At 36.9% G+C, this 10,928-nt stretch overlaps 1 protein-coding gene across 1 annotated transcript; it reads right to left on the reverse strand.

The window, feature by feature from the left end:
- Positions 1–3,307: 3,307 nt before the first annotated feature.
- On the reverse strand, positions 3,308–6,629 carry LOC141613912 (protein FAR1-RELATED SEQUENCE 5-like). The gene is made up of 4 exons (XM_074432654.1): positions 6,330–6,629; positions 4,727–5,876; positions 4,002–4,487; positions 3,308–3,363 (listed from the first exon to the last, which is right to left on the reverse strand). The coding sequence occupies exons 1-4, from the start codon at positions 6,627–6,629 to the stop codon at positions 3,308–3,310; spliced, it is 1,992 nt and encodes a 663-aa protein (XP_074288755.1).
- Between the last annotated feature and the right edge of the window lie 4,299 nt (positions 6,630–10,928).

Raw genomic sequence — 10,928 nt, forward strand, 5'->3', positions numbered from 1 at the left:
TCATATTTAAAATCGAGATTAGAAGCTCAGTATTCAAACTTTATTTCACGGTGATGATATCCAATTAACTTTTCATATGTTGAATGTCAATTCAATCGTCTCGATTTGAACCATATTGGAATCACTTACGGGTTAATGAAATGGGCAAGTACATGCTTTCCAAAGGGTTAAGCAAAGGTTCTAAGGTTAGCGAGTTTAAGTTCGTGAATGTTAACTTCAGATGGCAAGGTTTAGGCTACTCAGCTAACGATTGCGGTACATATACAATGATTCACATGCTTCTGTATACTGGGGTTGCATTTGATTGCGGGTTAGGCACCATGGATGCTATGAATTTGTGCAGAGCTGAAATTGCCGCGACACTAGTTCTAAGTGACATTAACCTCTCAAGACAAAAAGTGTTAGACGCGGTGAAGTCCTTTAAAGAGTACAAAGCTCTTGCGTGTTCAAGTGGGACACGGGAGGATTCCTTCAAAACACCTCCTCAACCAAACCCCCCGAAAAGAAATTCTTATTCTCATGTTGTGAATGAAACCGCTAAACGCTCCCGGTTTAGTAGATCTGATTCAAATACCCCTGCAGTTAACTCCTCCGTTGCTCCTTCATCTTCTAGTGCACAACTATCTGCTATTAGGAGCCGTCCTCGTGGGAAGGGAGATGGTCTTGGTTGCTCCCTTGACTACGATGTTGCCGATTTAGGATTGCTTGTGATTTCCAAGACTCTAAGGAGCAACCAATTAATACTCAAGGATGTGCCCAATTTAAGGAAGAACGTTGCGGACTACTGCTTCCTTGACGACCACACAATGGACCCTAGGTACGTTCATGTTCTATGTCTACTCAAAATGATTTTCTTGAATTCATAAGGGTCATAGGTAACCGATATATTCGCCTTACAGGAACACCTTGCGGATTACGGAACCAACGCCATGCTTTGTAGGGATGATATAATGTCAATGCTACCGGAATCAAAAATGTCCACAAGAGTGATTGAATGCTGGTCCAAGTTGTTAAATCGGATAGAGTCAGAGGAAAATAAGGTCGCAAGGATGGCTTTCTTCGGATTACGCCATACGGTATGCATCTAATATCTACCCTTGAAACAAAAGTACAATGTTGGAGATAATATGGCTTCATCATAAACTTCTTTTGTAGGATGTGTTAATGAGACTGTTAGATTGTCAAGATCAGGGCACACCTTATGATACCCACTATGATACACTTTTCCATGTTTGGGACCTGTTCATAAAGAGCTGTGGGAGGACGTTCAACTTGAATGCAGACTACCTTTTCATACCGGTTAATGTTGATGATTATTTTGCTTGCATTTGTATCAACTTCATCTCAGAGACAGTGGATGTGCTTGATCATCAGTTTCATATTGACAGTGACACCTCTGAGATATTCAGAGTGTCTCGTATAATTGTAAGTCTGAATTTCCTAATTTCGCAATACTTTTGAAACTTTAATCATCCTCTTTGAAACTTTAAGCAATAATTTTGAAACTTTAATCACTAAAATATCAAAGCATACTGAGTTTGAAATTTTAAGGCTAATTTTTGCAACTTTTATCATTACTTTTGACACTCTATTTTCGAAACTTTAGGCCTCATTATTTCTCACATTTGATGCTACTTAGTTTGATATTAATTTAATTATGCCCCGTATAATTGTGCTTGACAATCAGTTTCATTCTTTGACTTGTAGTCTGGTGCATTGAGCGACTTTTTGGAATCAAGAACCGTTGGTAGAGCACATGATGTTGCAACGTTCCCCACCGACTGATTAAATTTCCATGGCGGTCCTCAAAACGAAATTTACTAGAGTCCGGTATATTCACCATGATGCATATGCTATTCTACGAGGGTGAAACGTTCGATCACGAAGACCTAGTGAGGAAGGTAAATCGGCGTTACTTGGTCATACAATCGGCAAAAGCAACCCTTGTCCTAGCTGATATGAACAAAATACGAAAGGAAGTTTTGGACAACGTGAAATCATTTGTGGCTCGGAAAGAAGACTTATGGAAAATTGTATACGCTAGGCGCAAAATCGCTAAGATTTTGCCTAAACAATAAGTAGAAGTAAAACGTTACGAATGATGTATTATTACTGGTGACTTTATGGTTTTGAATATTAGTCTTGGTTACTTGATGGTTTTGAATATTTTGAATCTTTGAGGCATGTGATCGTGGCATAACGCCCCTTTTTTTGAATATTAAACTTTGTATTTTTAACTTTAAGCGTCCACAATGAAACTGTAATTCACTAACTTCCGCACTTTTTATATAGTCCGGAACTAACTCACTCACCGCAATCATTAATTTTGTAAACTTTAAGCCTCTTTTTGGAAACTTTTATTTTGAAACGTTAAGCCAAATTATTGAAACTTTAACCCAAATTATTGAAACTTCAAACCTCTTTTACTTTTGTTACTTTACGACTCATTTTTGAAACTTTAAGCCAACTTTTCGAAACTTTAATTTTGAAACTTTAAGCATGCTTTTTGAAACTTTAAGCCAAATTACTGAAACTTTAACCCTCTTTTATTATTGAAACATTAATCCTCATATTTGAAACTTTAAGCCAAATAATTGAAACTTCAAGCGTCTTTTTGGAAACTTTTAGCCAAATTATTGAAACTTGAACCTCTTTTATTTTTGAAACTTTAAGCCTCTATTTGGAAACTTTAAGACACATTTTTGAAACTTTATTTTTAAAACATTAATCCTCATATTTAAAACTGAGATTACATTTTCGAAACTTTAAGCCAAATTATTGAAACTTTAAGCCAAATTATTGAAACTTCAAGCCTCCTTTATTTTTAAAACTTTACGACTCATTTTTGAAACTTTAAGCCAAATTTCTGAAACTTTAATTTCGAAACTTTAAGCATGTTTTTTGAAACTTTAAGCCAAATTACTGAAACTTTAACCCTCCTTTATTATTGAAAAATTAAACCTCATATTTGAAACTTTAAGCCAAATAATTGAAACTTTAAGCGTCTTTTTGGAAACTTTTAGCCAAATTATTGAAACTTTAACCTGCCCCATTCTCAACTTTAAGGCTAATTTTCAAAACTCCAACCTTTCATTTTCGAAACTTTAATTTCGAATCTGGAAATTTTATTTTCACCACTTTAAGACTTATTTGCAAAACTCCAAGCTTTCATTTCCGAAACTTTAATTTTCAAACTGGAACTTTTATTTTTGAAACTTTGAGCATCTTTTTGGAAACTTTAAGCCTCTAATTTAAAACTTTAAGTTTATGTCGCACAAAAAAATTTAAAACTCATTGCAACTTAAGCTTACATTATTGGAACTTTATCACTCATTTGTGAAACTTTAAGCCAACTAATTGAAACTTTAAGTTTGAAACATAAAACTCATGTTTCAAACTTTAAGACTCTTTTCTGAAATTTTAACACCGTTTCTTGAAACTTTAAGTTTGAAACATGAAACTTAAGCTTACATTATTGGAACATTATAACTCCTCTTTTTTGAAACTTTAAGACTCTTTTCTGAAATTTTAACACCGATTCTTGAAACTTCAAACTTACAATTTTGAAACTTTAAAACTCATGTTTCAAACTTTAAGCCTAATTTTTTAAACTTTAATTACGAAACTTTAATTCACAATTTCCAAAAGATCCAAAACAACTGTAACGTTAATAAGCAAGCATCTAAAGTTCTATTTCATATCTCTGGTAGTCTCTTGTCAAAATTTAACACCAAAAAACATCCAATTGTTTTTACAAAGAAACTTAAAAATGCAAAACATACAAAGAAATAGCTTGCTATTTGAAACAAAAAACATCTAATCGTCTGACACAACCTATTCTTCATCCTCCTCTTCTTCTTCTTCCTCCTCTTCCTCTTCTTCTTCTTCTTCTTCACTTGACTCTACCAATGCTGGTGGACGCTCTGCAAACGGGTTAGGGCAGTTCCTCTTGTCGTGGTGTGCCATTTGTTTGCAATTTTTGCACATACGTTTCGGCTTACTTGCAATTGCAATAGCTTTCGACTTACTAGATACAATCCTTTTCCCACTTCCCTTATTTTTCGAAATTTTAGGTGGCAGTATGGTGATCTCCTTACTTGCCTTACAACCAAGTAGCTTTTCCAATTCTTCTTCTTTACTCAATTCCTCACTTGACGGACATAGCTTTTCCTTGAACTCTCTTATTAAATTGGTAAGGTTCTGAATATCCTCCTTCTCCTTCCCACCAAGAATTCCAATTGTCTCGTGAACTTCCGACCACAATTTTGTCATCTCAAGTTGTTTTGTGTCTATGCTATCCACATCAACAAATTCCGGTCCATGAAAACTGCACTCAATTCCCCGATATGCATCCTTTGTCCACCTTCTAGCAACTCCACATTCCGGCAATTTTTTAACACCATTACCACAGTAGATCCAAATTACATGACTACATAGGAGTCCCTTTCGCTCAAATAGTCTGCAACTACAGCTCGCCTGCAAGGTACCTGTGGCATCCATTAAAAACTGGAAATAAAACTTTTATTGTGACGGTTGGTAACTTTAATAGAATTTCCTTAAACTTTAAATCAGCCATCATGGAACTTTGCAAACGTAATGATTCATTACTGAATCTCGTAACTTTAACTTGATTATATGAAACGTTGTAACAGACAAAGCAAAACTTAATGACATTCAGACCTAATTTTCAGGAAAAAACAAATAAAAAAAACAGCGAGTTTCATACCTGGGTTGAACTTAACTTCAAAATTACGATTCCTCCCCGAGTCCTGCACGGTGCTCACCTCTATGTTATCCAATACAATGAAACCCTTGCAACTAAATGTATTAGTGGAGTACTTCAGCTCATGTTGAAACTCCTCAAACATGTTGTGTGTGTAAACCCTAGCCGCATCACTCTCTAATGCCATCTTACTCGACAACTTAGGGTTTGATTGCCGGTTTTCGTTGTCAAGTCTCTTCTGATTGTGCCTCTGTTGCTCCATAGCACTTTCAAAACGCATCAGAAACTCAACCAAAGTACCAGATTTGTGCTCAAACCTCTTAAAAAACCTATTCTCACTCTCCGACCTCTGAGTAGTCCTCATTATAGCACCCATTTTCAAGTCTTTACAATGGGCCATCACCCACTGCCTCCTTTTAGAGTAACATTCAGTAAACCACTCAACGTCACCAACATCGTGTTGGGCCATAATTTCCAACCATTTACCATCAAACTCATCCGCATCAAGATCCTCGTCCCATATAATAGAATTTAATTTCTTCAAGAAATCTTGGTAATCGTGTCTTGTACTTCCATACTTAATAGGCACCTTATTCATAATATGCCACATACAAAACCGATGTCTTGCAGTCTTAAAAACAAGGGGGAAAGATTTAATAATTCCCGGGTCCTGATCTGTTATTATATATTCCGGTTCCTTACCCCCCATTGCAATGAGAAACCTTTCAAAAACCCACTTGAATGATTCATGATTTTCCTTAGCAATAATTGCACAACAAAAGGTAACTGATCGTTTGTGGTTGTCAACCCCAGTGAATGGGGTGAAAACCATCGAGTACTTGTTGGTAGAGTAAGTCGGGTCGTAAGAAACGGCTTCACCAAAGGCAGCATAGTTCCTCCTAGCAATATTATCTGCCCAAATTGCCCTCCGTAGACTGCCATCTCCGTCAACGTCATAGTCGAAGTAGAAACCTGGTTGAGTCTCTGCCAAGCTCTTGAAACGATCAATAAAAAGTTGTCCGTCTCTTTCATGAATAAAACACTTAATGTCTCTCTTAAAATTCTTGAAGTCGTTCAAACTAGCTCCAATATTCTCGAACCCCTTAACAAGTTCCTTACACATTCTGTAAGTCCTTGTTGGACCTATATTCAGCTGCCACAAAAAAAAAAAAAAAAACAATCAAACAAACTGTTACTACAACTGATCAATTCTTTACTCTGTTATGCCCTATTCCAAATTGAAAACTTCAAACATTCTGTCTGAAACTTTAATTCACTAGTTTCAACACTTTGACAGCAGACCAAATTCTTATATCCAGTTTCATATTTTATACCATTAATAGCCACATTTTTTTCATATATCCTGAAACTTCTTTTCAATGGTAACTTCATGTTATTTGAACACCACAGTTTCAAACTTTAATTCAAATGTTACAACACTTTAACTAGGAATTCTAAACCTTTATCTAGAAAAATAACAACTCCAAACTCAAATAATTAACTCGACTTAATAATGTCTGTTCACTCACCCTTGAATTTGCGATGATCATTCCCATATGATACTTTGAAATATTTCTTGATAACTTCAAAATTCTCTATCTCTCACAGATACAAGCTCATGATTATGTTCCGCGTCAAACCTATCTACTACTAAGAGCCCGTTCTTCAAAAATAACCTCACCCTAGCCTTGCACCCCACCCTCTTTAACTTAGCTTTTCTTTCCTGCTTTTCTCCATCAACCTCTTTACACATGCTCTCCTTATTTGTCTTAGTAAAACCTTCACGGTTACACACCAAAAGCTTCGATTTTATAGTGCCATCACGCCACTTCTTTGTTGTGTACTTACGCACATCAAACCCAATACCAAGCGCGTAAACCTTATAAAAAGTGATAGCCTCCTCCATGTCCCCGAATTGCATACCGACATACGGTGTAAATATATCTTCCACTTGACGACACAATTCCTCCTCGATTCGGGAAATTTTGTTGGTAAGTCATCACCTTTAACAAAACAGAAGCAAGTATAAAATTACCGACTAATGTGTTAAACTGATTGCTTAAAATCCCAAATTTAAAGTGCTAAACTCATTACTTAAAGTTCCGAAACAGATCCTTAAAGTTTTCAGTTTGAAGGCTTAGCGTTTCATAATCAATGCTTAAAGTTTTCAGTTTGAAGGCTTAACGTGTTAAACTGATTGCTTAAAATTCCAAATTTAAAATGCTAAACTCATTACTTAAAGTTCCGAAACAGATGCTTAAAGTTTTCAGTTTGAAGGCTTAGCGTTCCAGAACAGATGCTTAGAGTTTACAGTTAGAAGGATAGCCACCTTCATGTTAATCTTCATGTCATGCACATTAACATTGTTAATCTTCATGTCACGCATAAGTTTAAGCAAGTAGAAAAAAAACGCAGCAAAAACATGAGCAAAAGGAATTCGATGACTGCAAATAAGATGACTGCAAAAAAAAAACGCAGCAAAAACGCACATTAACATTGTTAATCTTCATGTCATGCTTAAAGGAATTCGATGATCGCAAATAAGAGCGCAAAACCAAGATGAAAAAAAAAAAAAAAGAAGATTACGTTAAGCAAGTAGAAAATAAAAAACACAAAAAAAAACATAAGCAAAACAAATAAAGGATTACAATGATTGTAAATAAAGAAAAAAAAAACCTTTGAAAAAGAAACAGAGCCAACACAAAAAAAGAATGAATTGGTAACCTAACAAGAAACAAAGGAGAGCAACTTACCATTCTCAAACGGTACAATTTCCTTTTCAGCCATGATAAAAGCAAAATAACGCGCTTGAGAATGAAAAATAAGGATTTCGTAATGAACGTAGGTTACCAATCGTTTTTTCTGTTTAAGCAAGTAGAATGGATGAAGATGGAAATAAGGAGGAAGAAGAATAGTTTGTATAAATTGAACGTGATATTATGGAAAAAAGGAAGGAGGAGGGATTAAAAAAGTGTTTATGATTGCAAGGTAATCAAAGATCGATATGATAAAAAGTGTACTTATTTCATTAACTATTTTTTTTTCCTTTTTTTGTTTCCAACTAACCCCTAATAATCTCATCCATTGATTTCCTCTCATCCAATGGCTAATATTAGGACTTAGGGACTTCCATATTATGATGGACTCATTTGAACCCCTCTCTATATATATATATATATATATATATATATATATATATATATATATATATATATATATATATATATATATATATATATATATATATATATATATATATTGAATAACGTGTTGTGTGGATTAGTGGATAAATGAATGTGGAGAATGGAGGATGTAGTGGCGAAAGGTGAGTAGATTGCATGATTGTATGTTAATGTGAATAACGGAATTGCATGATGATTGATTTATAATGTGGTTTATAGAAACATATGAATAGGAGGTTGTGTATTCATATCTAAGTATATATAGTTGTTGTGAAAGATAGTTAAGTGAGCATGCGGGTAGTTAACGAGTCAGCATGACTCGATCAAGTGGGGTATGTGACGTTTTGGAGCAATCGCTGCTGTTTTTGGGAACTCAATCGAGTAAGTTGGGGACTCGATCGAGTAAGTTAGAGGCTCGATCGAGTGGGGTATGTGACGTTTTGGAGCAATCGCTGCTGTTTTTGGGAACTCAATCGAGTAAGTTGGGGACTCGATCGAGTAAGTTAGAGGCTCGATCGAGTGAGGTTTATGATGCTTTCTGGTCAGGTTCTGGAGTCGAGGCACTCGATTGAGTAAGTGGGCAACTCGATCAAGTGGGTTGTGTTGCTCGGTCGAGTGTGAGTTGCTCAGGTCGTATACGTGTTTAACTTATGGGATGTGTGTTTATGTTTACCTCTTCTCTTATATAGCTTAAAGATGCCGCCAAAGAGATATGCGTTGTATGCTAGGGCCGAGATGATGAGTATTGATGAGGTTGCGAAGATGCTTAAGCATCAGGATGCACTTACGGACGCCTTAAAGAAATTTGGGAAGGATAAGGAGGCTGGGGTAAACTTTGCTAAGTTGAGCATCAATATCGCTCGTTTCAACACAAAGGATCATATGGGTACAGGTGCGCCAATCTTGCTTAACAATTGGCATATGGAGATGGAGAATATTCTGAATGTGGTTAATTACCTTGAGGACTTTAAAGCGGAACAAGCTGCGTTCTGCTTAAGAGATGCGGCTGGAGAATGGTGGGATAAGGTAAGGGAGAGAGCCTTAGGTGTGTATGTGAGACAGGGGAAGTCCGTCGTACCTTGGGGTGAGTTTAAGAGGGCTATTGCGTCGAGAGTTTGTGCCCGAGCATGTTCGTAGTAAGCTGAGAGAGGAGTTTGATGATTTCAAGATGACTCCGGAGATGACTGTGGCTGAGTAATACCACAAGTTCAATGAGAAGTCTAGGTACGCAGAGGATATGGGGCTGAGTCAGGAGAACTTAGCATTGAGATTTGAGAAGGGTCTGACGTATAGGATTGTGGAAAAGTGTGACACCCCCATACTCCAAGTGCCTTACCAGGACCACTCAGGTATAGGAACATCAACATCTCGGTTACCCGAGGCAATGAATATCATAAGACAATAACGAAACGTACTTTAAAAGTAAATATAATTTAAATGTTTACATGCTCAAAGCCAAACTGATAAATCAAATACAAGTTCCAAAACCAAATGTCTACTAGCCAAAACTGAATACTAATGACATCGTCTGACACAGCGGAAGACTCTTCTAATCTAAGTGATAACTCATCCCAGCTAGCCCAAAAGCGTCATATAAAATCTGCTCAACAACTGCTCACCATCCCTGAATGGATCACCACAGTTTTACAAAACAAACAACGGGGTCAGTACTAATTACACGATATAAATCAATCACGAAGCAACTGCCAAACAACTCAATCAACACATCAAAACCCAATCTCCAATATCAATCTCCACACAACTGACTACACACTAAAGTGTGTAGTCCTGCCAGAGTACCCATCGCAACAGATACTCCACACCGCCAGTGGGGGACCTCAGCCGATCCCACCTAAGCCCCGCTCATCTCATCGAGCGATAAACCCATGTTCCTTCATATGCACATCCCTTATGTGGCGGGTTCCACAGAAGGCGAATCAAGGGCGTGAAGTCACTCCCGCAAGTGACTCCACTCAACCAGGGACGCACCCCAAAGAACACAGACAGTTAAACAGTAACCACAATACAACATCAACAACCGTCTGAAACAACCAACAATATGAAATCACAACCGTCTGAATCAATCAACAATCACTAACTACAGCACAATCACCACAAATCATGTAACTAATACTGAGTAGGAAAACCCTACCTGGAATGCAATCACAGTTCAGACGATCTAGCAGCTGTCTCAAAACCTCTCTTCTACGAACCCTCCACCTATACACATATTCATACAATCACTACCACAACAATATCACAAAACCCCCAATTCCCAAATTATGGTTTAACCAAAATCAGTCAAATGCTATAAAAATGGTAAGTATAACTTACCCTTGACGCAAGGATCACAATGATATCAAGAATAAATGAAATCGACTCCTCTAGCTCCAGGATTTGTCAATAAAGCGGAAGAACAAAGCAACGTAATATGAAATCTCTCTTAATCAGTGAATTAGGTTTTTAAAAGTGTTTAAGGAAGATGACGAAAAGTATTATATATTAATCCGCCTTATTAACAAAACCCGTCGAATAACACCTGATAACCGACCTACTCGATCGAGTAACTCTCGTACTCGATCTAGTGCCACTTACTCGATCGAGTGCCAAGGCTACTTGATCGAGTACCCTACAGCCAGACTACTGTTTCGTATTTCAAACATCCTTACTCGACAAATTAAGCCCCACTCGATAGAGTACCCATAGACTCATAAAACCGTAGTATTATAGTCTTCCCTCCTTAAAAAGAACTTCGTCCCCGAAGTTCAAACCACAACAAAACAAAAACACACTAACACTCTCCCGACACAACAACAAAAACATAACTCAACACAAAACTCCAAAACATACTCACCAAACCAAACTCAACCCGACTCAAACAGCTACTAACTATATCAAAATCAACATAAAAACATGTAAAAATACTTCGCGACCATCTCCTACCCCCCTAAAAGAAACAAGGTTACGTTCCCGTAACCATACATTCCTGATCAAAAAGAGACGGGTAGCGCTCCCTCATGGCC

The sequence above is a fragment of the Silene latifolia genome, chromosome 11 (genome assembly GCF_048544455.1).
Source record: "Silene latifolia isolate original U9 population chromosome 11, ASM4854445v1, whole genome shotgun sequence".
NCBI lineage: Eukaryota > Viridiplantae > Streptophyta > Magnoliopsida > Caryophyllales > Caryophyllaceae > Silene > Silene latifolia.

Excerpts from the sequence above, each read along its gene's own strand:
- LOC141613912 (XM_074432654.1), bottom strand. The coding sequence starts at position 6,629 with ATGGAGGAGGCTATCACTTTTTATAAGGTTTACGCGCTTGGTATTGGG. Across the intron at positions 5,877-6,329 it reads ATAATCATGAGCTTGTATCT|CTGAATATAGGTCCAACAAG; the intron begins GTGAGAGATAGA and ends TTTTTGTGGCAG. Across the intron at positions 3,364-4,001 it reads GAAAGCTATTGCAATTGCAA|TTTCAATTAGTTGGCTTAAA; the intron begins GTAAGCCGAAAC and ends TCAAACTTAAAG.